The following is a 26,534-nucleotide window of genomic DNA, read 5'->3' as shown; positions in this document are numbered from 1 at the left end:
TATAATTCATTTATTAATATTAAATACATAAAATATGAACCACCATATCCCTCTCACAATGACTGACAGTAATAAAAATTCAAACAGACAAAAGATGCCTCATAAGAATGATCATCCCCTATTAAATTCATTATCTGTTATAATTCATTTATTAATATTAAATACATAAAATATGAACCACCGTATCCCTCTCACAATGACTGAGTAATAAAAATTCAAACAGATAAAAGATGCCTCATAAGAATAGTATCGTGTAGGCAGAATACAATTGTAAATCAAGAAAACACTGTTGAGACCGTTAAATAGGAGACTAAAACATAGAGGCTAAAATAATGCAAGCAAAAAACGAAAAAACCAGAGATTAACTAGATATAAAATTCTAATACACAACAGGGGAAGCCCGTTACTTTTCGGCCACCCAAACCAAACTAGAAATACACAAGGAACATAACGAAACGAGGGCCAATATGACAACTAATTTAACATCAGGGAAATCATCAAAACTTAATCGTCAAAAGAACTTAGTGGCTACAAGGGAAGTGGTAAAACAAAGACTTCAATGTTTCCTTGTAACTATAATGGAGGACAGAAATAATATTTAGCATATTACAAAGGAAAACCAACGAGACTGAACATCAATACTATGATGATGATCAGAATGAACTCAAAAGTGATATCTAAATTGGCAAAAAAATCATGCCACAACTCATATGACACCATGTGATATGTAAACCAGCCACTGTGAAAACCAAAGCTGGGTCCAGCAATCCTCTATTTACCAAGGATGGACCTTATAGGATGCACATAACGACAGCATTAGCTTGACCCTAATTGTTGTCCTGTGGAACTGGACGACTTTAAAGCAGCTGAAACTCCTGCAGTTGACAAATATCTGAATGATGTCTTGAATATTAAAGAAAACCAATGCCACAAACAAATCACCAAATCAGTTTTACTGAATATTAAAGGATTTGAAGATAAATCAGAATAAGGAGAAGCACGACATAATGTTACCCAGGAAAAAGCACGAATATCTTCGAATTAAAAGTTGAATCCACCAGGTGGCACAGCAGGACCATCAGAGCCACCAAAGTTGAACCCTGCTTGGGAACCATCCCCTGGAGGCATAGTCTCATCATCTTCCTCCAACCAGTATGTTTCAAGAATCTTCACTGCCTTTTCATAGATCTCTGTGTTATCATGACTCTGGAGGTTCTCAATTTTCTCCAAACCCTCCGCATCGTCAATCATTTGGGCATACAGATTCACATCACCAGTATTGCCCATATTTTTATCAGCTTCACCCACCTTCAAGATGTTTTCAAGTCCTTCCAGACAAACTGTCACAATTCTAGGATCAGGACAGATGAGAAGATCACACAAGGGCTTGATGCACCCCTGGCTTACCAGGTACCTGTCAACCAGGGAAAATAATCATAACTTGATACTAGAAGTATCATAACACCACTATCAAATCAAAGGGATATTATGATCAAAAGCTACTCTCCATACTTGATTTGTTCGTGAGATCCACCAGATGTAGCATTTGATATAGCCCAAGCAGCCTCTTTCTTGATGTCAAACTCAGCATTTTGAAGCAGGTTGACCAAAGGACCAATTATATTAGACTCAATTACGGCCTGTAATAGAAAAATACAACAAAATGCTCAGAATTAGAAGAGGATATTATGAACTTTAATTATTAGAACACGCAAGTAAAACAAAATAAAGAGGGGGGGGGGGGGGGGATCATGCTATACCTGAATCTGCTGTTTATTACCAGCTGTGATGTTTGATATGGTCCAACAAGCTTCCTTCTTGATGCTTTTTTTATAACTATTAGACAACAGGTTAAGAAGGCAAGGAAGTGCTTGATGGTTGATGATAACCTATGGAGAAAAGAATCGCATTTGAAAAAACCCGAAAAAGTATTGACAAGAACATTTAATTACAGTAACACCAAGTTTAATTAGGCAATTATCGTCAGAAACATGTTTAGGTTGAACACGGCAATGGAGTTTGAAAGAAAAATTACAAAACCCATTATCTTTCATTGTACTGAAGCTACATTTAATATAATCACGAAATCAATCTTTACAAAAATTTGGAATTCAACTCAGCAATAATGTTGCAGTTTGATGCCTGTGACACGTCTGTGGGTGAATGAGAAAAAGAGCAAAGCAAGGAGTGGCAAGACAAACCAATCAATAATTGATAATCTAAGAAGCACACTACTGATGAATGAATAAGATGACTGATAATACTTGACCAAAACATTCAAATTCAAATTTGAAAGGAACAACAAAGGATAAAAAAAAGTCAATTTTAAAGTGTTAACATCAACAACAATATGACTTCTATAGAGTGGCGAACGGGTGAAATGTTATACTACAGGATTAGTAATGTGGAAGAAGAGAGGAAGGGAAAAGGACATCACAGTCAATTGTGATAGGCATGCTGTGTCTATGTCCCAATATTCCTCAATGCAGAAAGGCATAGCGAGATACTGATCACAACAACAGAATCGTGACATGTTCTGGAATTTAATACCTGAGTTTGCATATCATCTCCAGTGACAATATTTCCAACAGTACGAAGAGCAGGAATTAGAACTGAAGGGGATGGGTGCCTGAACAAGATTATTTAAAATAAAAAAAGAAAAGAAAATAGTTAGAACTTGACAACAAATTGGAATTGGGTCGTCAGGACACGAGCATTCAGGCATTTTTCTTTTTGGAACAAAACTGCGACATAAGTTTAGTACTCACATTAAAAGTTCAACTAGCCGGGGACAGACACCAGCTTCAATTACAGCTTGAATTTTGTCATTTGTACCATCAGAAAGATATGAAAGTGCCCAACAAGCATCGGTCAAGACTTCTTCATCATTTGAATGGATAAGACTAGCAAGGGCAGGAAGTGCAGGTTTAACCTGTTTAAAGGGGAAAAAAAGAACAAAATATATGGCAAAGAATAAAACATAAGTAACTTCAGTTAAGTGGAAGTGAGAAGTTTTGAAAACTAAAACTGGATAAACCATTGATGTAGCAAATGGCAACCTCCCAAATAAATAATGACTTTGGCTGTTACTTGGCTGATACTAAGACAAAACATACAAGTGCAACGAAATTACATATTAGATAATCTACAGCCACTAACAAAGAAGAATGCTGGCACATCCTAGAAACATGATGATAGAATTGCATGAATTGATTTTTAAGAGAACGGAGAAAAAGCTGAGGGACATTGCTCATCAGATCCAAAAACCAACTCTAACAAAGTAATAAAGTATTCTAGAAAATACAAGGACATTCTAATCAATAGGGTACATACATGTACATCTAGATCTCATTGTGATAAAGGACTGTACTAAAACAATTAAAAGGGCAAGTAAAGATATGATGCTGCTTTTGGTTTCAATGGGGAAGAGAAAGAAGAGAAGGGTTTAAAGTATATAATGGACTAAGATTTACACTTCAAGACCTCCATTCCTCTCTGAAACAAAAACTTGCAAACATACCGAAGGACCAGACAATCAATTTTCAAAGACTGATTATTCAGAGAGATTAAGGCATTAAATAAACTGTTTTTCACCTGATCAAAAGGAGGCTGTGGCTTGCCCCTGCAGAAGTTTGAAAGTGTCCAGGTAGCATTCCTAAGCATGGAAAGTTTGGCATGTTCATTCAATTGCGCCAACAGAGGAAGCAGAGCACCATGACTGAGTACAAGATCACGGCATCTGGGAGAATCCCCAGCAACATTTCCTAATGCCCACACTGCCTGGAAACCAAAAACAAGTGGTTAAATAAAAACTTTTAACAAAAGATACCATGGATAAATTTAGATACAATGCATTGCATCGCATTGTCTGCTACATATTAATAATAAATAATAACACTCAGCATTAAGAACTCTCCCACTTTCTTTGTATGCATGAGCACATATATAGCAACATTATACCTGCCACAAGTATCTCATCAAAATCCAGAGGGGAAGATGAATAACTGTATTTCATAATCATGATCCATATTTTTAATTTCACAAACTTAACAAAAACAACAATTAAACACAAACAATGCATGTATATGTTCCCCAACGCTTAACGGATGCAACAGCACAAAAAAGGTACCTGTTCACGGACATCGTCACTGGGTGAAGCAAGGAGCCTTACAAAAATGGGGACAGCCCCATGATCAATTACCACCTTGGTGTTTTCAGATGTTCCAGAAGCTATATTTGTCAAAGCCCAAGCTGCCTCGAACTAACAACATGCAATGAACATAGTCAATGAAATATAGTAGAAGCTAGAAAGCATGTACATAACGACTGGCCATTTGTTTCTACAGGTCCACATTAGACCTTGTTCGACACACTAATAACACATTTCATAATTCACATGTACATTTGGGGGAAAAAATAATCTAAGAAAAGAAATGACATGCAAATTTTTAGTTTATTCAGATTTTAAAATAACTTTTAATATTGAAAATTAAAACATGAATCATCTTATTTAAATTTTTTCAAATTTTTAATTACATACACCATCTATGAATATTGTAATTTTCAAACTTTAAAGTGTTCCAAGTGTTCTGCATCCATATAACTACCTACCTGTACTTTCAAGTTAAAAGACTAATCAAAGAAAACAAGGCAGACAACAAACCTGCAACTGGGGGAAATCATCCCTCGAAAGAAATTCAACAAAGCGAGAAACGACACCAGCCTGTATAACCTCCTCAATCGGCGGACAGCGCTCTGGAACACAAAAAGCATCCATCTAAGTGAACTAAACAAAACTACAAGAAATAAATGAGGTAGTAGTATAAACTATAAAGACCAAACATCTAACCAATCGAAAGCAACTTCCGGAACTGAGTAGTTGCTTCCAGCTGAAGGCTATTATCATCAGAATAAACACCTGCAACCATCGTAGGTAGGTGTTCCAACTGCACCACCATAAACTTTCAGTGTAAGCAAATTAACACAATCAACGCACTGCCATCAACATTCTTAATAAAACTACTGAAGTCTACTCGGTAAACATAAATATAACGAAATCAGAAGATCAATTCAACAATTCAAGTAGGTCAACCGAGCACGCATCTAAGTAAACTAACGATACCCATTTTCGAGGGATAAAATAGGGAGAAAAATGATTATCATTATGAGCAGGAAAAAAGAGAGTACAGATTGTGGAAAATTTAAGAATTGACCTTCTTCTCTAGCACAGTGGATTGTGCCGAAGCGGGAATCTGCTGTGCTTGGAGACCCTCGCGCCGCTTCTTCTGTAAGCTCTCTTCCCTTCGGTTCTTCCTGATCTCCACCATGGTGTCTTCTCGCCGCCGGCGACCCTCCTCGGCGTCGACAGCCACCTTGTAGCGGCTCCGGCGGACATCGGTCCTTGAGTTTCCGGTTGGGCGATACGACATCGTTTGGGAACAATCAAGAGAAGAGTGAACTGATTAGTAGGGTTTCTTGGAGAGTAGATAAATAGAATCGAAGAGATTTTGGGTTTAAGCCTTAAGCTATTGGAAGTTGGAAGTCTTGAAAAATAGGGTTTTTGCTATTGAAGAAATGGCAGGAAGCGGGAGCAGACTGGGTGTGTTTGGAAAAGAGAACAACTGGACAAGTATAACTTGGGTCTAGGATGCACAAGCGTAGACAGCGTAGTGGCTAGTTGTCCGTGCCATTCATAAAATATTCATTCTATCAATCTATAATTGTTAATTAACATATAAACATAAAATAATCTACGTAATGTCTAATTGCAAATTTTTAAAAATCGAACTGCTTATTTGAGGCGGATTTTCAAAACCATAAATAATCGGTAAGGGCATCAAATTATATCAAATAACATTATAAATACATCGAATTATACCAAATAATATCACAGAAATAAATTATTATTTTTATGAGAATTAACAAACTAACTAAGTAATAGTTAATTGATTATTTTAGTTAGATAATTAAAATTAAGAATTTCAAGAACAATTGCATAAAAATAATGAATTGAATAAAAGTAAGTTGTAAGTAATTAAAAAAAATATAATTCAAAAAAATTAAGATTTTAGTAATGTTAAAATTTTTAAAAAAATATTTTTTACTTTTCATCTCAATCAACCAATGATATATCTATGACAAATTATAAGTAATCAAACTCCAATTTATAAGTAATTCAATTTCTCTAATCTTAATCAATTATCAATTCTTTGATTAATTAATTGTGACAAGAGGTTAAGAACATTTATAGATTTAAAAAACCACACAACTCTCAAGAACCAAACTAAGTTGATTCGATGTCACTTATCAAGTTATCAAGTCTAAGTTCAAAAAGTAAGAATCGTGAGACGAAGTTTTCAAGCTTAATTCAATTAATTAACTTTTTCAAGATATTAAGAGAATTCAAGTCAGAGAAGAATTAGTTTTCAACACATTCAAATCCTTTGGATGAAGAACGAAAACTTTTTCTTAAGAAAACATCAATGCATTAATCAAGATAGAAAAACTATAACATTAGTCTATAGGAATCAACAAAGCTCCTAACCTTAACTAAGGAGATTAGTGACTCATGTTTCAATAAAAACCTAAAATTTAGAATGGAAGACGGCCAAAAGATCTGAGACCCCTACAAAAAGTTTTCAGGATACTTTTTATACTAAAACCTAAAATAAAAACTAAGCATTAAATGCAAACTTAAAAGCAAAACATAATCAAATCTTTTAAAATTAATCTTCAAATCTTCTTAGTGATTTAGGTCCATCACTTAATGATTCAATCCTTGGCTTGGTTATTTAATATGGGCTTGAGGAGAGTCTTCTTTAAGTGTGTGATCTTGGACCTTTCTGGGAATGTGGCACGCCTATCCACTGGCGTGTTGCACATCTCTTCTCAAGCTTTGGTGGCCTTCTGGAGTTCTGGCCCGGTGTGCCACGCCTTGCGCATGGCGCGTAGCACGCCGCAACTTTTTTCTTCCTTGGGAGTTCCAACCATGGCGTGTGGCACGCCCTATGTATGGCATGTTACACACCAGTTTTTGCCATTATCGAGGCCTTGAAGGCGTGCCAAAATGGCACACTCTTGTATATGGGCATGTGGCGCCCAACCTTAAAGTGGAGTCATGCATACGCATGGAAGATGCGTACGCATGATTGGGCAAAATTCTTCATTTGTGCATATGCATGGGGATGCGTACGCATGATCCATCAAACTTTCAAGCTTTGTGGGTACGCATGGGGATGCGTACGCATGATTAAGCAAACTTTAGGTCTTGTGTGTATGCATAGGAGATGCGTACGCATGACTGCTCCTTCGAAGGCATGCCAAAATGACACGCCCCTTATCTTGGCATGTTACACGCCACGATTCTTGGCCTCTTGGAGCACGCTTTTTGGGCATGTGACACACCCTGGCTTTGGCGTATTGCATGCCCACATTTATGCATATACACCATGGACTATTATATATCATTGGAAAGTTTTGGATGTTAGCTTTTTAACACCGCTAGAAGCGCTTCGTTTGAACCTCTTCATTTCAAGTTATGCTCATTGGAGTAGGAAGAGATCAAGGTTGCTTGCCCACTTTGTGCACAAAATTACCCCCTGGACTTTTGTCCCAGCGTGTGGCACGCCCTCCCTTTTGGCGTGTTGCACGCCCTCTCCTCTACTTCCTTGTATGTGCATGTTGCACGCCCTCCTTTCTGGCATGTTGCACGCCAGTTTTCTGCCTCCTGAGGGATGTTTTTCTGGTTGCTTTTCTTTGCTTGTTCTTTGCTTCTCTTTTGCTATCATTCTCCTACAATTAACAAGAAATTAAAGTATTCAAAGTACTAATATAATATCATATAAAAGCACATGGTTATCAAGCAAAAAGTCATCAATTTCACCTAAGAAACACCCAAGAAGAGTACATAAGATGCTCATGCATCACAACACCAAACTTAAGCTCTTGCTTGTCCTCAAGTAAGCAAAGAATCATGCCTAAATCATCAAAGTTTTAAAGCTTAAAATGTAAGGGGTGAATGGTAACAATTCAAGTGGTTTTGATTAGTCGTTTCACTTATGCACAATTCAACACAAATGGTTATAGTCTTTCAAAGCCTCTATCCGAATTAGATTATGAAGTCCTTCCTTGAATCATCACCTTGAAGCAAGCTTATTTACTTTCTTTTCACATTTTTTTTGTTGGGTGCTTTGCACCTTGAGCCTAGCCAAGATTCTAAATGTTTTGTCTCAAACTTTGCTTGACACAGAAACACCACAAGTACTTGATCGGGGAGCACTTTGAGTTCGCAATGTCCTTTTAACATTCTCAATTAGAGGTGCTCAGAGCTTTTGGCTTCTCTTTCTTTGGGGGGGGGGTGCTTTGCACCTTTGAGTTTAGCTGTGACTTTAAATGCTTTGTTTTCAAGCTTTACTTGATACATAAGCACCACAAGCACTTGACTTAGGAGGCTTTTTGAGCTTATTTTTCTTTTAATTTTCTTAGTCAGTAGTACTTAGAGACTTTGGCTTCTCTTTCAATCCCTTTTTTTGTTAATTATTGTTTGTTATATTCTTGCTTCTCCAATGCTTTGTCAAGTGTGAAGATCCCATAACAATCCTCTAAACTACCCCAAATAATTTTGCTCGGTAAGTGTTGAACATTTTAGTTAGTTTGGTCTTTTAAACTCACATTGTCATGCTCTCTATATTCAACACCTTGTTCCTTTTTTTTTCTTCTTAGCACATGATCCTTACTTGCTTTATGTAGCAAGCACAATTATAATTGTGGGTTGTGATGGACAAGTCATGATAAGCTCTTGAGAGACAGGAACCATAAATACATTATATGAGATAAAATAGGATAACATACATGCACATAATTAAAATGGAAGGAGGCAAATAGAATTCAACAACCTTAGTTATCATTGCCATCGTCGTCATCATCTTCTTCGTCATCCTCTTCATCACCTTTTAGGCTATGTAGAGCATAGCCTCCAATACCAAACTTAGAATGGTTGCTTGTCCTCAAGCAACAAAGAAAAACAATGGTGATGGACTAAGGAATAATCATGATTATGTAGTAAAAACAATTAAGTGATGCGAAAGCTTATTGAAGTAAAACAAACAAAATTAAAAACAAGACAAAATTAAAGACAAAACAAAATTAAAGACAAAACAATGTAACATAAATAAGTTGCTAATATGTTTGCATGGGGGGTGTACCTTTGCATGGGTGAAGTGTGGCAACACCAAACTTAGTGTGAGAACACCAAACTTAGTGTGACACAATCAAGGAGAGGCTAAGCCAAGTACCCAGTGAAATGCAAACAACATGTTGGTATAGTAATACCAAACTTATTCCATCAAACACATATACAACATGAAGCAAAGCAAAAGAAAAATAAAAAGAGATTACCTAACGTTGGGTTGCCTCCCAACAAGTGCTTCTTTAACGTCACTAGCTTAACGGTTGATCCTTGCTAAGGTGGAGGTTGATCATAGTGCTCCAATGCCTCCCTTCTCACTGTGAATGTCCTCCTATTATCTTCATCTATGAGTTTAATGTGTTCCAAAAAATGGATCTTATTTACTGTGTAAGGTCCATATCATTTATGGAACTTGTCTGGCCACATCCATGGTGGGGAAGGTAATTGTATCACTTGTTATCTAGATGAGAAGTCTCTTATAGGGTTCTTCTTATTTCTCCATCCTTTAGGTATCTTCTTCTTGGGAGCTTCCCTTTCTTCATTTGATAATACCCTCCCAACACCAAACTTAGATTTGATGTCAGGAGGTTATTTATTGATTTCAAAAGGTAGCTTAGGTTGTAAACTCTTGTTAGTCTCATTTGTGTCTTCAATTTGTTGCACCTTTTCTCTTTCTTCTTTTCTTCCCAAGCATGGAAGTGGAACTTCTAGAGATGCTTCATCAGGGGGTTCTTTGAGACTTGGATCACTTGATTCAACCTTCATGCAATCCTCCTTGTCACTCGAGTGATGCATAATTTTAAAAACATGAAATACTAAGTGCTCATCATGCACCGTCAACATTAATTCACCTTGTTCAACATCAATGAGGACTCTCTCAGTGGTTAAGAAAGGTCTCCCTAGAATGACGGAGGAATTCTCATCCTCTTTTATGTCAAAAATAACAAAATTTGTTGAGAGAAAAAATTTTTTCACTTTGATCAATACATTCTCAACCACTCCATGTGCTTGTTTTATTAATTTGTCTACCAATTGGAGGGCTATTCTTATGGGTTTAACCTCTTGAATTTGTAACTTTTTCATCATAAAGAGGAGAATCAAATTGACACTTGCCTCTAAATCACACAATGCTCTTTCAAAGGTTGTGTTTCCAATAGTGCAGGGGATTTGGAAACTTCCAAGATCTTTCTTCTTACTTGGAAAATTCCTTTAAATGATTGTACTATACTCTCTAGTCATGACCATTGTTTGGCCTCCCCTTAAGGATCTTTTCTTGGATAACAATTTGATGTGAAGAGAATTGATGTCGATTTAAATTTTCTCTCAAAATAGGATCACTTCGTTGTAAGTATAGCCAAATCAATAACTAACTCTCAACATCAAATTTAATTCTAAAAGGTAGTCACAATCAAAACATAATAATAAACTGAGAGTATTTAAACTCCCGGGTTATCTTCCCTAGGAGTTACAATGAAATATCAATATTGTTGGCTATGAGGGAGTATGGAAGTTGGGAAAGTAAGAGAGCAAGGAATGTAAATGGCAAGAAAGTAAATGAACATGCAATGAAATTAAAAGGAAAGCAATTAAAAATAATGCAAATGAAAATCAAATAGTAAAAAGTGCTCTAGGTGAGAATTGGGGAATTAAGGATTCCTATCCTAGTTATGGACCACAAACATGGCAATTGTGTAGAATTAATCCCAATTAGTCAATCCTACTTGAGAATTAGTCAAAAGGGCATAATTGACTCTAATCCCTAAATCCTAAGTCAACACTAGTAGGTCACTTAGAGTCAAGGAAAACCAAACCAATTAACAATCTTCAGACAATGCGGAATGGACATCCACAACTCAATTCCACCTAAACACCCAATTTCCCAACCAAGAGTGTGTGACGTGGCAGAAATTGGCGAGTCAAGAATTGTTATAAGATATGCATTGCAAGTATAGTTCTTAACCAACCAGAAATCCGCTTATCAATTTAGAAGGGTGTCACAAAAATTAAAATTAAAATACTGGGAGTATGAATCCCAGGTCGTCTCCCAACGAGTTGCAGAAATGTGTGCTATTTTATTAATCAGATGTTTTCAAAATGGTTTAAATTGAATAACAAGAAATTAAATTAGAGAATTTATGCAATTTAAATAAAAGCCTTGACTGGGAGTAGATTAGCTGGAAGCCCTATTCTTGTTGGAGTACTCTCAAGATTAATTGACAATTGAAGGTTGTCCTGTTTAGTTATCCCTTACTAGGTAAGGGAGAGTCAAACAAGTTGGAATGCTACTTCTATTCACAAGTTCCAACCCACTCAATTAAAAGGGATTGGTGTCAGTGACTAGAGGGCAATCCAACAATAAACCCAATTACAATTTTTCTTTTTGAGCATTCTGACTCAAGGGTTCCTTTCAATCAACTCCCCATCAAGTTAGGAAACTACTCGCTCATTGTGAATGTAGAATTCATAACATAGGAAAGGGAATTAAAGAAAGACATGATAAATAAAAATCAAAGAAATCAATTAAAAATAAAAATAATTCTTGTATTAATAAATTCTAAAAATAATTCAATAGTAAAATTGAGTAAATTAAAGGATATGGAAGAGTAAGAGCCAAGTAAAGAAAACGAACTAGAATGATGAAGTCTTGATGAGGTAATAACTCTTCTCTATATCCCAATGCAAAAAGCAATAGAAATAAAATCCTAAGAACTATGAATGTGTACAGAGAAAACCTAGAGGAGGAGTAAAACTAGATCTAAAAACTAAAAATTGTGTAGAATGAATGTTGTTCTCGGTCTCTGCATGTTCTCTGGCTCTAGTCTGCTTTTTTGGGCCGAAAACTAGGTCAAAACAGGGCCCAAAATCGCCCCCAGCAAATTCTGCAGATTATGCAGATCGCGCACGTCACGCGATCGCGTCATTCATGCGGCCGCGTCATTCGGCCTTTTGCCCTGCCACGCGAGCGCGTCGTCCACGCCTCCGCGTCACTTGTGCTATTCCAATCCGTGCGGTCGCGTGAACCATGCGGCCGTGTCACTGCGATTTCCTCTCTTTCGCGCGGTCGCATGAGCCATGCGGCCGCGTCACTTCTCGCTGGTCATCTCCTCAATTTCTTGTGTTCCTTCCATTTTTGCAAGCTTCCTTTCCAATCTCCAACTCATTCATGCCCTATAAAGCCTGAAACACTTAACACATATATCACGGCATCGAATGGAATAAAGGAGAATTAAAATACATAATTAAAAGTCTCTAGGAAGCAAGTTTTCAATCATGTAATAATTTTAGAAAGGAAATATAAATGCATGCTAATCATATGAATAAGTGGGTAAAGATCATGATAAAACCACACAATTAAACACATTATAAACCATAAAATAGTGGTTTATCAACTTTCCCACACTTAAACATTGGCATGTCCTCATGCTTAGTTGAAGGAGATAAAATAAATGAGTAGGAACATGTAAAACTCATGCAATGCAATGCAACCTATATATGTGAATGCAACTATATGATTCTTGTCCACTTGATCAATAGTAAATAAGCTCTTCAAAATAATTACAAGTCAAATTCCACTAATTCAATTCTTATACAGTAAGAACAGATAACAATGCAAGAATGTAGCTCATGAAAGCAAGGAACATAGAATTTTAAGCATTGAACCCTCACTGATGATGTATGTACGCTCTAATCTCTCTAGTGTATAGGGCAATCACTCTATCCTTCTCTAATCATGCTCTCTAATTTTTTTTGTTTTTCTCCTAACCAATTAACAACATTTAATATACCAATGCAAACATCATGAGGTCTTTTCAAGGTTGTAATGGGGCCAAGGTAATGGTAAGGATACATATGTGGCTAAGTAAGCTTATAAATTGAATCTTTAATTAACCCAAGCTTTAACATAACCTATATATATTCTTTATAACTTTAGAATTCATACCTAGCTACCCAGAATTTCCCTTTCACATTCCATACTCGTGTATCAACTTTTTATTTTAATTTTATCATACATGCATTGATCTTTGAATTCTTAACTTAGCATGGGTAATTTTGTCCCATTATTTATTTATTGAATATTTTTTTTAACATAAACATAAAAATAAACATAGCTTATCAATGCACATAGATTTTTAATTCTTATAGTTTCACATGAGTAGGTATCCAAATTCCCATTATATTATCATGACACATTCCCTTATTATCTTTTGTTCCCACAATTTCTCATACTTAATTAGCACACACAATTCTATCTTAAGCTAACCAAAGATTCAATTTGGGATATATAATTGTTTTTTTTTCTTCTTAAGGCTAGTAATGTGGTAAAATATAGAACAAATGGGATTTAAAGACTCAAAGTGGCTAACAAAGGTAATTGAAAGGGTAGGTTAAATTTGGATAAGTGAGCTAAACAATTAATGACCTCAATCATATGCAAACATATAAATATAATAAACATTGGACATATAGGATGGAACAAAATATAGATTACAATCATAGAGAAGTAAACACACAAGAATAAAATAATTATGGTTAAATAATGTAACCATGCATAAAGGCTCAAATCTCACAGGTTGTGTGTTCTTTTAGCTCAAAAATCATGTTCCAAATACAACTTCAAGCAAATTTAACATAAGAGTTTTAATTAAAGTTAGTGAAATTTTGTTCCGAAAATAGGGTCTTAGAGGAAAACTTATTGTCTTTTCAATCAAGTAGAACATGCATGCAACTAACCTATTACTATGCAATTTATCCTATTCTACAAAAGAAAAACTAACTAAATATCCTAATTTATTGGTGTTTAGAGAAGAGAAATTACCTCCGGAAGTCAGGTACTGACCGACCTCCCCACACTTAAGGCTTTGCACTGTCCTCGGTGCCATCTGTCAGGAACAAAGGTGGGCTGGTAGCAGTATCTCCACAGTCGGGACCATCATGGCTTCCTGTGCTGGTAAAGGAAGTGGAGTCCGGGGTGTCTGAGTCCTTGAATTTTCCCATAATCATCTCCTTGAGGTATGTAAATCGGCGCTTGTTACGGCGCTCTCTCATCTTAGCTTTGTGTTCCTGCCGATCCAACCTTTCGAGTATCTGATGGAGCAGTTGGTCTGTTGTAGGTGCTTGTGGTGTTGAAGAAGGAATATCTTCAACCGGTTCAGTAGGATGGCTTGTGGCGGCTGGTGGAGGTCTGATGTATTTCCCGTTAGGGACATACTGATCATCCCGTGGGAGCACGGCTTTGGTGTCCCCAGCTCTGTAGGAAATTCCAGCTGCTGAGACAATATCTGAGACCAAGGCGGGAAAAGGTAAGTTGCCCGCAATTTGTACATGTCCCATGGCATTCCGGATGTGTCTTGGTAGGTTCAGAGGTTGGTCTGTAAGGATGCACCAAAGTAGAACGGCTATGTCCGCAGTGAAGGAGGACTCGTGAGTGCTCGGGAAGACGTAATGGGACATGATCTGTGCCCATACGCGAGCCTCCAAGGTAAGTGCTGAAGCCGATATTCCCTTAGGGCGGGTACGATGGTATCCATAGATCCAACGGCTGCCAGGTAGTGCGATAACTCTGAGAACGGCGTCCCAGTCAAATTGGTACATCTGGCGCTTGAGTGCGGCTTCTTGAAAGGCGTCCAATCCTTCTGGAACAAGGGGAAGACCTAGAGCTTTTTGAATAGCCTCTTCTGTAATGGGGACTTGCTTCTGACGGACAAAGATAGACTGCAGGGTTGGCAGGTGGAAGTTGGAGTAGAACTCGACTACCCAAGAAAGATTGACCTGCCTCGGCTGTCTCTGTAGGAAACCCCATTGTCTTTGTGCAATTTGCGACTCAACAAAGGTAGCAATATGGTTTGGGAGGAGAAGAAGGTATTCGTTGTTGTAACTCCTTTCTACCAGGATGGGGAACATCTGCTCATAGTAGCAATTAGGAAATCGCGCAGTGTCCTTTGCTGGGAAGGCTTTTTCTTTATCATCAACCTTTATAATCCTCTTAGTTCTTTTTGTTGAGAGTTTAACCGTAGTTGAAGAGGGCTCTGCCACTAATTCTCTTTTTGTTCCTCTTCTTGCTGGTGGTTTGGGAGTAGCTTTCTCTTTTCCTTTCTTGGTGGCCATCCTGAAAAGGGGAAAAAAAGAAAGTAACGTAAATTCAAAGAGATAGAGCAAGGAAGAGGGTTGTATAAGTGATAAACAATGTATGGTAAAGAGGATGTTGTTAACACATGGTCATGACTACATGTGAAAAGTTCATCAATGGAAATATAGCAAGTGCATTGGAGGATAATTAAATGCAAGGGGTTTATTGGCATGCAGGCAAAGGCATGAGTAGCATAGATCAAGCATTTAATTAGTTGAATGTGTTATCACTCGTAACAAACTAGCCCTCACGTTTGTATTGACAATTAAATTTAATTAATACAATAGTAAAGGGAATTTGTGAAAAGCAAGCATTGAATAGTAGAATAGAATAATGTAGAAAATTGCATGATGCCATATGGGCTTTTTCACAAACACATAGCATGCATGGTAAATAAGGTATAGAAAGTATTAAAGTGAACATGCAAGCAACCCTTTAAAAAGGTAATATATAATTGCCAAACAATTTTACAACAATCCACAAGCATATAATGAGAAATAATGACTCAAATAAATTTCCAACACCAAGTAAAAAGGAAAAAGAAAGAAAAAGAAAATATGGATAACGAAAGTAAAAAGAAAAGAAAAGAAGATAACATATAAAAATAAGAAGAATAATAGAAAAGTAAGGGGGGAAGAAGAAAAGAAAACCTTGTTAATGGGGGTGAGAGAGAGAGAGAGTAGAAAGTGAGAAAGAAGGAATAAGAAAGAAGGAAGAAATAAAGAGGGAAAAGAGAAAATAGGATTTGGGGAAAAGAAAGATAAGATAATTGGCAAATCAGGGAAGCTGTGCGGCGCAAGCGACGCGGTCGCGTGGGGCACGCAGTCGCGCGACTTGCACTTATACTAATTGACGCGGTCGCGTGACCCGTTTTATGCTACTGGCGTGAGGGCAGCCTCGCACTTGCACAACTCTCTGTTCAAACTCTTATTGCGCCAAATGTTGGGTGACGCGATCGCGTGGGGCATGCAATCGTGTGAGTGGCCATTAGAAGGATATGACGCAGACGCGTGAGCCATGCATCTGCGTGGGAAGAATTGTGCGTTCAGCGCCAATCCAGCACCACTCTAGCACAACTTTCGGTCGTGCACCCTTTTCACGTCGAATTCCAAGGCACGCGGCCGCGTGAGTGACGCAGTCGCTTGGGAGGCCAATGTTCCCACCCGACGCGAACGCGTCAGCAACGCGGTCGCGTGGGGCAATTTATGCCACGGGCATGCCTCCAGCCACGCTCTCGCGTGACTCTCTGTTTGTTTTATTATTTTTTGCAATCACCTGCGACGCGGACGCGTCAATGATGCGGTCGCGTCGCGTGAATTTTTTTTTTTAAAATAAAAGTATGTAAATGCAGATGCACGAAATGTACTAATAAAGAGAAGAGTTATTGAATAGGAAAACTAAGAATAAAGAAAAGAACGATCATACCATGGTGGGTTGTCTCCTGATGCACGGAAAACTTGTCTCGCAACAAATTTCCTTCGGCAAGTGTACCGAATTTGTCGTCAAGTAAAAACTCACAATAGAGTGAGGTCGAATCCCACAAGGATTGATTGATCAAGCAACTTTAATTAAAGGAATGTTCTAGTTGAGCGAATCCAGGATTTGAGTTTAGAATTGCAGAAAATAAAATGGCGGGAAGGTAAATGACAGAAAAAGTAAATGCTAGAATTAAAGAACTGAAAGTAAATTACTGAAGTAAATTGCAGAATTGTAAATGGGAATGGGGGAATTGCTCATAAGAGTAAATAACAGAAATTAAAGAGAATGGGTAAGATCAGAAATGGGGAGTTCATTGGGCTTAGGAGATGTTGCATTCTCCGGATCAATTTCATTTTCATCTCTTCCTCAATCAATGCACTCATTGATCTCCTTGGCAATTTTAAGTGATTGAATTACAATTTCTTGTAATTCAATCTCTCAAATCTTGATCAATAGCCAATTCCTTGGTCAATTGCTCATGAGAAGAGATGAAGTATGGTCACTGATTATACCACATGCATTTCCCAAATCAAGTGTTGAGAGGATTATAGTCACATATCCATCCAAACCCAATTTGGTCCAGCATGAGAAAGCATTTCTAGCTTGATCTCTTCATTCCTCTTTCAAGGTTCAGAAGAGATCCAAGTATGAATAGCTTCTTTTCCAAGATAACTACCCAATTGGATGAAGATCAAAAGCTTTCAAGTAAAATCAAGAGAAAAGATAGAAGAAGAATAATGAAAACTAGTATTGATCCATCAAATTACAACAGAGCTCCCTAACCCAATGAAAAGGGTTTAGTTGTTCAAAGCTCTGGAAAATGAAAACAAAGATGGAGAATACATGATGAAAACTAGAAGTGCAGAGAAAGTAAATACAGAGAGTAATTCTATGCCCAGAGGCTCCCTATATTTTCCAACTCCCAAAATAATTCAAAGTTACTCTTATATATACTACTCTTCTACTCTTCTAGTTAGTTCTTCAAGTCTTGGGTGTTAGTGGTGTTAACGTTCAGTGAAAATATGGGTTCGAGAACGTTAGTGACATTCAACCTTTTCACTAACGTTCCTTACCCAAGTAAGAGCCACGTTAACCTCAACGTTAGTGGCACAAACGTTGCCACTAACGTTGCCTCTTTGTCCTTCGCGCACGTTATTGGGACTCAATTTTCCCAATAACGTTGAGAAGCCTCCCCCTTCCCAACGTTAGAGTCCACGTTAACTTAGTTAACGTGGCTCTTTTAACGTAGGCTTGCCAACCTTCGAGAATGTTAGTGACACTTAACATTGTCACTAACGTTCCAATGTGCCCCTTAGCTCCCACGTTAGAGTCCACGTTAACTGGGTTAACGTGGCTTCTAACGTGGCCTATGCTAGCCATCTCCAACGTTAGTGACAAAGTTGAGTGTCACTAACGTTGGTTCAACATTCCCTTATCCACGTTAGCTTCCACATTAACTAAGTTAACGTGGGAGTTAACGTGGCTCATGGTGGCATGTGTGGGCTCCTTCCAACGTTAGTGACAATGTTGGGTGTCACTAACGTTGGCGTCACCTCCCTTCCTCACGTTAGCTTCCACGTTAACTAGGTTAACGTGGTAGTTAACGTGGCCTAGTGTGACTTGGCCAACGTTAGTGATAATGTTGAATGTCACTAACGTTGGCTTCCCCCCTTTCTTCTTAACGTTAGAGGCCACGTTAACTAAGTTAACGTGGTGACTAACGTGGCCACTTATGAGCTTGGTCCAACATTAGTGATAATGTTAAGTGTCACTAACGTTGGCTCCATTTTCTTTCTTCCACGTTAGAGTTCACGTTAACTTAGTTAACGTGACTCTTAACATGGGCAATGATGGATTCGAGAGCGTTATTGGCAATCACTTTTCTCATTAACTTTGCAAGTTACTCCCATTCCACGTTAGTGTTAACGTTAGTGTAACTAACGTAGCCACTAATGTAGTTCTTCTTTGCTTTCTTTGTCCTGAAATCAAGCAATAAAGTGCATCAAAGTTCTAGTCCAAGTCATGGGAAATGCAACATCCAACTTGTCCTTCAATTCATGCAAAATCCTCATGAAATCATGTAAATTGCACAATGCATGCTTGAATCAAGATGTAAGTGAATATCTACCTAAAACCAGCTTATTTCCTACGAAAATGCATGGAACTACCCTAAAAACAGTAAAGAAAAGGTCAGTGAAACTGGCCAAAATGCCCTGGCATCACAACACCAAACTTAAAGCTTGCTTGTCCCTAAGCAAGTACTGGAGCAAGAGAATGATGAATGGAATGCCAAGAGAAATGAGTCATTCTTGTGGAAGTCATGTCCCTGGTTTTATGGTGGTTCATGCATAGCAACTTAGGTTCATTCCTGGCTTTCAGACCTTTATCATGTCCTAGAGTACTCACTGTGATTGCATCCCATGAAACTTTTATTTATTAATCCTTTTGTTGTTATTTCAGGGCTTATTTGTGTTCTTAGGGTAAGTGTTCTGTAAGGGGGCAACTCTTTAAAATAAGCTTTCAGCCAATACTCCCGAACCAGTTGGTTCAAGGTGCTAGGTGTTGAAGCACCCCTAAGGACTTACTTGCTCAAGTCTCTCCCCCATACATACACACCACATGCATATAGTTTATTTGTTTTCTTTTCTTGAGACCTTGGTGTCCAGCACCTCTTTGGGTTACTAAATGCTCTGTAGTAAGGGTTATTCTTGATAGTGGATTTTCAGCTGATAATCCCGAGTTAGTTAACCCAAGTTACCAAGTGATAAGGCACCCCTAAGAGCTTATTCATCCAAGTAGATCCCTCACACAGGAACACCACATACACATGCCTCAAGATTAAAACTATTGGTGCCTAGCCTTATTGCTTACTCTTTTTCTTTTATTTTTCAACCTTTATTGTTCTTTTCCCTTTTTCTTATTAGGATCTTCTTATTTAGCTAGTCTCATGGGGTGTGTCACAAGCATAGTATTACTGACAGATAGTTGTCCTCCCACCTTATGGTTGAACCAACTTAGCTAACTTATGACTATACCATAAACTCATGAACTCACTCCATAGTATGAACTCCTCTCTGGTCTTAAAAACACTCATTCTCTTTTTCATTTGATTCAAAGGGACAATCATACACTTAAGCAAAGAGAGGATGCAGTGACATAAAGACCAGCAAGCATAGACCTCTTCAACATAAAACTTAAGAGACAGAGTTGAAAAAGGTTCCAACTACGAGTAACTATTAATCAAAAGTGCATTCAGACTTCCAATTTTCCACAATTCTGAGTATAATGGAATTAAGTAACAATGCAACCTTCGGGTGATGATTTCTAGTTGCCCTCTTTCTTTGTCATCATCCTAGTTCTCGCTACTTCACTTCCTTGGGTGAAGGTGCACCATTTCCTTATAAGATTCCTGCAAAGTAATTGAAAGTTGCTTGTTCCCACAGCACTTGCGACATAGTTAGCTTGCATGAACTTAATTTGGTGTGTGAACACCAAACTCAGTTCCTTGCCCAGTACAAAACCTTGCATATATGCAGAGAACCTCATATCTTGTTGTTAACACAACAATTATTACTAAAGTCTAACTACATCTAAGTGGTTTCCCTTGATTGGTTGGAGCTAGCAATGTGCTTTTGAAATGGAGTGTGATTCTTTTGGTGGAACACCAAACTTAGAATCACACTTTCACTCTTGAATTGTTTTGGTGTGGAACACCAAACTTAGCTCCTCGCAATACAGGGGAAACAACTTGCGATCTTTATTAAAATAAAGATGAAAAGTAAACTACCTGAGGTTGGGTTGCCTCCCAACAGAGCGCTCTTTTATCGTCGCTAGCTCGACGGTTCCTCCTTTACTTGAGATGGTAATTCACTCTGGGGTTTTCCCCCATATTGCCCAGATAATGCTTGAGTCTTTGTCCGTTCACTGTAAAAGTCCTCTCTGACCCTTTATCCATGATTTCGATGTGTCCATATGGTGAAACTTTTGTGACAAGAAAAGGTCCGGACCACCTTGATTTGAGTTTTCCTGGGAATAGTCTCAATTTAGAATTGTAAAGGAGTACTCGCTGCCCCTTTTCGAAACTCCTGGGTGCAAGATGTAGGTCATGTCTTCTCTTTACCTTCTCTTTATATATCTTGGTATTTTCATAGGCTTGTGACCTGAATTCCTCCATCTCTTGCAGCTGCAAGATCCTCTTTGCACCAGCATCAATGCTGTCAAAATTTAGTATCTTGATAGCCCAGAGAGCCTTGTGTTCCAGCTCCAGTGGTAAATGGCAAGCCTTCCCATACACTAGTTGGTATGGGGACATTCCAAGTGGTGTTTTGAATGCTGTTCTGTATGCCCAAAGAGCATCGTCCAGCTTCTTCGACCAATCCTTTCTTGATGCACCCACTGTCTTTTCCAGGATCCTCTTTAGTTCTCTGTTGGATATCTCAGTTTGTCCACTTGTTTGGGGATGGTAGGGCGTGGCTACCTTGTGTTTTACCCCATATCGTAGGAGAAGAGCTTCTAGTGGTCTGTTACAAAAATGGCTCCCTCCATCACTGATAAGCGCTCGTGGGACTCCAAACTGGCTAAAGATATTCTTCCTGAGGAAGTTCATGACTACCCTGTTATCATTCGTTGGGGTTGCAATAGCCTCTACCCACTTGGAAACATAATCCACTGCTACCAAGATGTATTTGTTTGCATATGAGGTTGGGAATGGTCCCATGAAATCGATTCCCCACACATCAAACAATTCCAGTTCCAAGATGAAATTTTGTGGCATCTCATTTCTTTTGGGCAAGTTTCCAGATCTTTGGCATTCATTGCAGCTCTTTACTAGTTCTTTGGCATCCTTGAAAAGGGTGGGCCAAAAGAATCCGCTTTGTAACACCTTAGCTGCAGTTCTATCCCCTCCAAAGTGGCCTCCATAGCATGAGCCGTGGCAATTCCATAGGACCTCTCGTCCTTCTTCTTCCGAAACACATCTTCTAAGGATTCCATCTGAACACTTCTTGAATAGATATGGCTCATCCCAGACAAAGTACTTTGCATCATTCATGAGCTTTCTTTTTTGATGTTTATTGATCTCTGGAGGCAATGCCCCAGTTGCCTTGAAGTTTGCAATGTCTGTGAACCATGGTGCTTTGTGAACTAGCATTAACTGCTCATCAGGGAAGAACTCGTTCACACTTGTATCAGGTGTTCCACCTTTATCATGAGGAATCCTGGATAGGTGATCTGCTACCTTGTTCTCCACTCCTTTCTTGTCTTTGATCTCAATATTGAATTCCTGCAACAATAGGATCCATCTTATTAGTCTTGGTTTTGATTCTTGCTTGGCAAATAAATATTTAAGTGTTGTGTGATCCGTAAAAATAATCACTTTAGCACCAATGAGGTATGATCTAAACTTGTCAAATGCAAAAACTATTGCCAGCAATTCCTTTTCAGTAGTGGTATAATTTCTTTGAGTATCATTAAGGACTTTGCTCGCATAGTATATCACATGGACTAAGTTATCTTTCCTCTGTCCCAACACTGCCCCAATTGCAAAATCAGATGCATCACACATCAATTCAAATGGTAAATTCCAATCAGGTGGGGAAATGATAGGAGCAGAGGACAACCTCATCTTCAAATTTTCAAAGGCTAACATGCATGTTTCATCAAAGATAAATGGTGTATCTGATATAAGGAGATTGCTTAAGGGCGTGGCTATCTTTGAAAAATCTTTAATAAACCTTCTGTAAAAACCAGCATGCCCTAAAAAGCTCCTAATTGCCCTGACATCACTGGGTGGGGGCAGTTTTTCAATAAGTTCTACTTTGGCTCTGTCAACCTCAATGCCTTGGTTAGAAACTTTGTGACCAAGGACTATTCCTCCTATCACCATAAAGTGACATTTCTCCCAGTTCAAGACCAGATTGGTCTCTTGGCATCTTTTCAATACCAAGGCGAGGTGATGTAGGCAACTAGGAAAGGAATCTCCGAATACCGAGAAGTCATCCATAAAAACTTCAATGAATTTTTCTATCATATCTGAAAAGATAGAAAGCATGCAGCGTTGGAAAGTCGCAGGTGCATTACATAGCCCAAATGGCATGCGCCTGTAGGCAAACACTCCATATGGGCAAGTGAATGAGGTTTTCTCTTGATCTCTGGGATCAACCACTATTTGGTTATATCCTGAAAAACCGTCGAGAAAACAATAATAAGCGTGCCCTGCGAGTCTTTCCAACATCTGATCCATGAATGGAAGGGGGAAATGATCTTTTCGCGTAGCCTCGTTGAGCATCCTGTAGTCTATGCACATCCGCCATCCTGTGACTGTCCTTGTAGGAATTAGTTCGTTTTTCTCATTAGGAACCACGGTAATTCCTTCCTTTTTTGGGACAACATGCACGGGGCTGACCCAAGGGCTGTCTGAGATCGGGTAAATTACCCTTCCCTGCCATAACTTCATAACTTCTTTCTGTACCACTTCCTTTATGATTGGGTTCAACCTCCTTTGAGATTGTATGGATGGTTTGGCATCATCTTCCAGCAGTATCTTGTGCATACATGGTGCACGAAATTGTGATCTCAGGCAACGGCACCAGAAACTCTGTACGCACGTCTTAATAAATCGTTTTTCATTCACAACTTCGATACAACTAACCAGCAAGTGCACTGGGTCGTCTAAGTAATAAACCTTACGTGAGTAAGGGTCGGTCCCACGGAGATTGTTGGTATGAAGAAAGCTATGGTCACCTTGTAAATCTCAGTCAGGCGGATATCAAATAGTTATGGAGTTTTTGAAAATATATAATAAAATAAGGATAGAAGCACTTATGTATATCATTGGTGAGAATTTCAGATAAGTGTATAGAGATGCTTTCGTTCCTCTGAACCTCTGCTTTCCTGCTGTCTTCATCCAATCAGTCTTACTCCTTTCCATGGCTGGCTTTGTGTAAGAACATCACCGTTGTCAATGGCTACTTTTAATCCTCTCTGGAAAATGGTCCGATGCGCTGTCACTGCATGGCTAATCGTCTGGAGGCATCACCCTTGCCAATGGCTGCATCCTATCCTCTTGTGAAAATGGTCCAAATGCTTTGTCACAGCACGGCTAATTATCTGAGGTTCTCGATCATACTGGAATAGGATTCACCCTCCTTTTGCGTCTGTCACTACGCCCAGCACTCGCGAGTTTGAAGTTCGTCACAGTCATTCAATCCCAGAGTCCTACTCGAAATACCACAGACAAGGCATAGACTTTCCGGACCCTCATGAATGCCGCCATCAATCTAGCTTATACCACGAAGATTCTGATTAAGAGATCCAAGAGATACTCATTCAATCTAAGGTGGAACGGAAGTGGTTGTCAGGCATGCGTTCGTGGGGGAATGATGATGATTGTCACGTTCATCACATTCAGGTTGAAGTGCAAATGAATATCTTAGAAGCGGAATAAGTTGAATTGAATAGAAAAACAGTAGTACTTTGCATTAATTTTTGAGGAACAGTAGAGCTCCACACCTTAATCTATGGAGTGTAGAAACTCTACCGTTGAAAATACATAAGTGAAAGGTTCAGGCATGGCCAAATGGCCAGCCCCCATGGAGGTCTAGAGATCTAAAAATGATCAAAAGATGATCCCAAGATGTTCAAAGATGTCTAATACAATAGTAAAAAGTCCTATTTATAATAAACTAGCTACTAGGGTTTATAGAAGTAAGTAATTGATACATAAATCCACTTCCGGGGCCCACTTGGTGTGTGCTTGGGCTGAACCTGAATGTTACACGTGCAGAGGTCATTCTTGGAGTTGAACGCCAGTTTGTAACGTATTTCTGGTGTTCAACTCTGGCTTGTGACGTGTTTCTGGCGTTTAACTCTAGACAGCAGCATAGAACTGGCATTCAACGCCCTTTTACGTCATCTAAAATCGGTCAAAGTATAAACTATTATACATTGCTGGAAAGCCCTGGATGTCTACTTTCCAACGCAATTGGAAGCGCGTCATTTTGAGTTCTGTAGCTCCAGAAAATCTACTTTGAGTGCAGGGAGGTCAGAATCCAACAGCATCAGCAGTCCTTCTTCAACCTCTGAATCTGATTTTTGCTCAAGTCCCTCAATTTCAGCCAGAAAATACCTGAAATCATAGAAAATCACACAAACTCATAGTAAAGTCCAGAAATGTGAATTTAACATAAAAACTAATGAAAACATCCCTAAAAGTAACTAGATTCTACTAAAAACATACTAAAAACAATGCCAAAAAGCGTATAAATTATCCGCTCATCACAACACCAAACTTAAATTGTTGCTTGTCCCCAAGCAACTAAAAATCAAATAGGATAAAAAGAAGAGAATATACTATAAATTCCAAACTATCAATGAAACATAGCTCCAATTAAATGAGCGGGACTTGTAGCTTTTTGCCTCTTGAATAGTTTTGGCATCTCACTTTATCCATTGAAGTTCAGAATGATTGGCATCTATAGGAACTCAAAGTTCAGATAGTGTTATTGATTCTCCTAGTTCAGTATGATGATTCTTGAACACAGCTCTTTTATAAGTCTTGGCCGTGGCCCTAAGCACTTTGTTTTCCAGTATTACCACCGGATACATAAATGCGACAGACACATAATTGGGTGAACCTTTTCAGATTGTGACTCAGCTTTGCTAAAGTCCCCAATTAGAGGTGTCCAGGGTTCTTAAGCACACTCTTCTTTTGCTTTGGACCTTGACTTTAACCGCTCAGTCTCAAGTTTTCAGTTGACACCTTCACGCCACAAGCACATGGTTAGGGACAGCTTGGTTTAGCCGCTTAGGCCAGGATTTTGTTCCTTTAGGCCCTCCTATCCACTGATGCTCAAAGCCTTGGGATCCTTTTTATTTACCCTTGCCTTTTGGTTTTAAGGGTTATTGGCTTTTTGCTCTTGCCTCTTGGTTTTAAGAGCTTTTGGCTTTTTCTGCTTGCTTTTTCTTTTTTTTTTCTACAAGCTTTGTTCTTTGCTGCTTTTTCTTGCTTCAAGAATCATTTTTATGATTTTTCAGATTATCAAATAACATGTCTTCTTGTCATCATTCTTTCAAGAGCCAACATATTTAACATTCTTAAACAACAATTTCAAAAGACATATGCACTGTTCAAGCATTCATTCAGAAGACAAGAAGCATTGTCACCACATCAATATAATTAAACTAAGTTCAAGGATAAATTCGAAACTCATGTACTTCTTGTTCTTTTGAATTAAAACAGTTTTCATTTAAGAGAGGTGATGGATTCATAGGACATTCATAACTTTAAGACAAAGTTACTAAATACTAATGATCATGTAATGAAGACACAAACATGGATAAGCACTTAACATAGAGAAAATGAAAAACAGAGAATGTAAAAACAAGGAATGAGTCCACCTTAGTGATGGTGGCATTTCCTTCTTGAGGAACCAATGATGTCCTTGATCTCTTCTATGTCTCTTCCTTGTCTTTGTTGCTCTTCCCTCATTGCTTTTTGATCTTCTCTTATTTCATGAAGGATGATGGAGTGCTCTTGATGTTCCACCCTTAGTTGTCCCATGTTGGAACTTAATTCTCCTAGGGAGGTGTTGATTTGCTCCCAATAGTTTTGTGGAGGAGAATGCATTTGAGGCATCTCCGGGATCTCATGGTGATGAGCTTCATGCGTCTTTTGAGATCCATGAATGGGCTCTCTTGCTTGCTCCATCCTTTTCTTAGTGATGGGCTTCTCTTCCTCAATGG

The 26,534-nt window shown here is 38.4% G+C and overlaps 1 protein-coding gene across 3 annotated transcripts; it reads right to left on the bottom strand.

Annotated features, from left to right (window-relative positions):
* Positions 1-333: 333 nt before the first annotated feature.
* Positions 334-5,769, bottom strand: LOC107618426 (importin subunit alpha-2). 3 transcript variants are annotated; one of them, XM_088497780.1, is made up of 11 exons: positions 5,214-5,769; positions 4,850-4,946; positions 4,664-4,755; positions 4,130-4,261; positions 3,595-3,780; positions 2,769-2,932; positions 2,551-2,629; positions 1,761-1,889; positions 1,513-1,640; positions 1,015-1,414; positions 334-875 (listed from the first exon to the last, which is right to left on the bottom strand). In XM_088497780.1, exons 1-10 carry the CDS (start codon positions 5,427-5,429, stop codon positions 1,042-1,044), a joined length of 1,596 nt encoding a protein of 531 aa, XP_088353906.1. In that variant the 5' UTR covers positions 5,430-5,769; the 3' UTR covers positions 334-875; positions 1,015-1,041. The 3 variants fall into 3 exon arrangements, with proteins under 3 accessions (XP_088353906.1, XP_088353907.1, XP_088353908.1); XM_088497781.1 differs by having other exon boundaries at positions 334-903; positions 5,214-5,708; XM_088497782.1 differs by having other exon boundaries at positions 334-866; positions 5,214-5,708.
* Between the last annotated feature and the right edge of the window lie 20,765 nt (positions 5,770-26,534).

This window comes from Arachis ipaensis, chromosome B9 (genome assembly GCF_059453495.1).
Source record: "Arachis ipaensis isolate K30076 ecotype BB chromosome B9, ASM5945349v1, whole genome shotgun sequence".
NCBI lineage: Eukaryota > Viridiplantae > Streptophyta > Magnoliopsida > Fabales > Fabaceae > Arachis > Arachis ipaensis.
The sequence above is the reverse complement of the archived record's forward strand: the minus strand, read 5'-3'. Positions and strand labels throughout refer to the sequence as shown.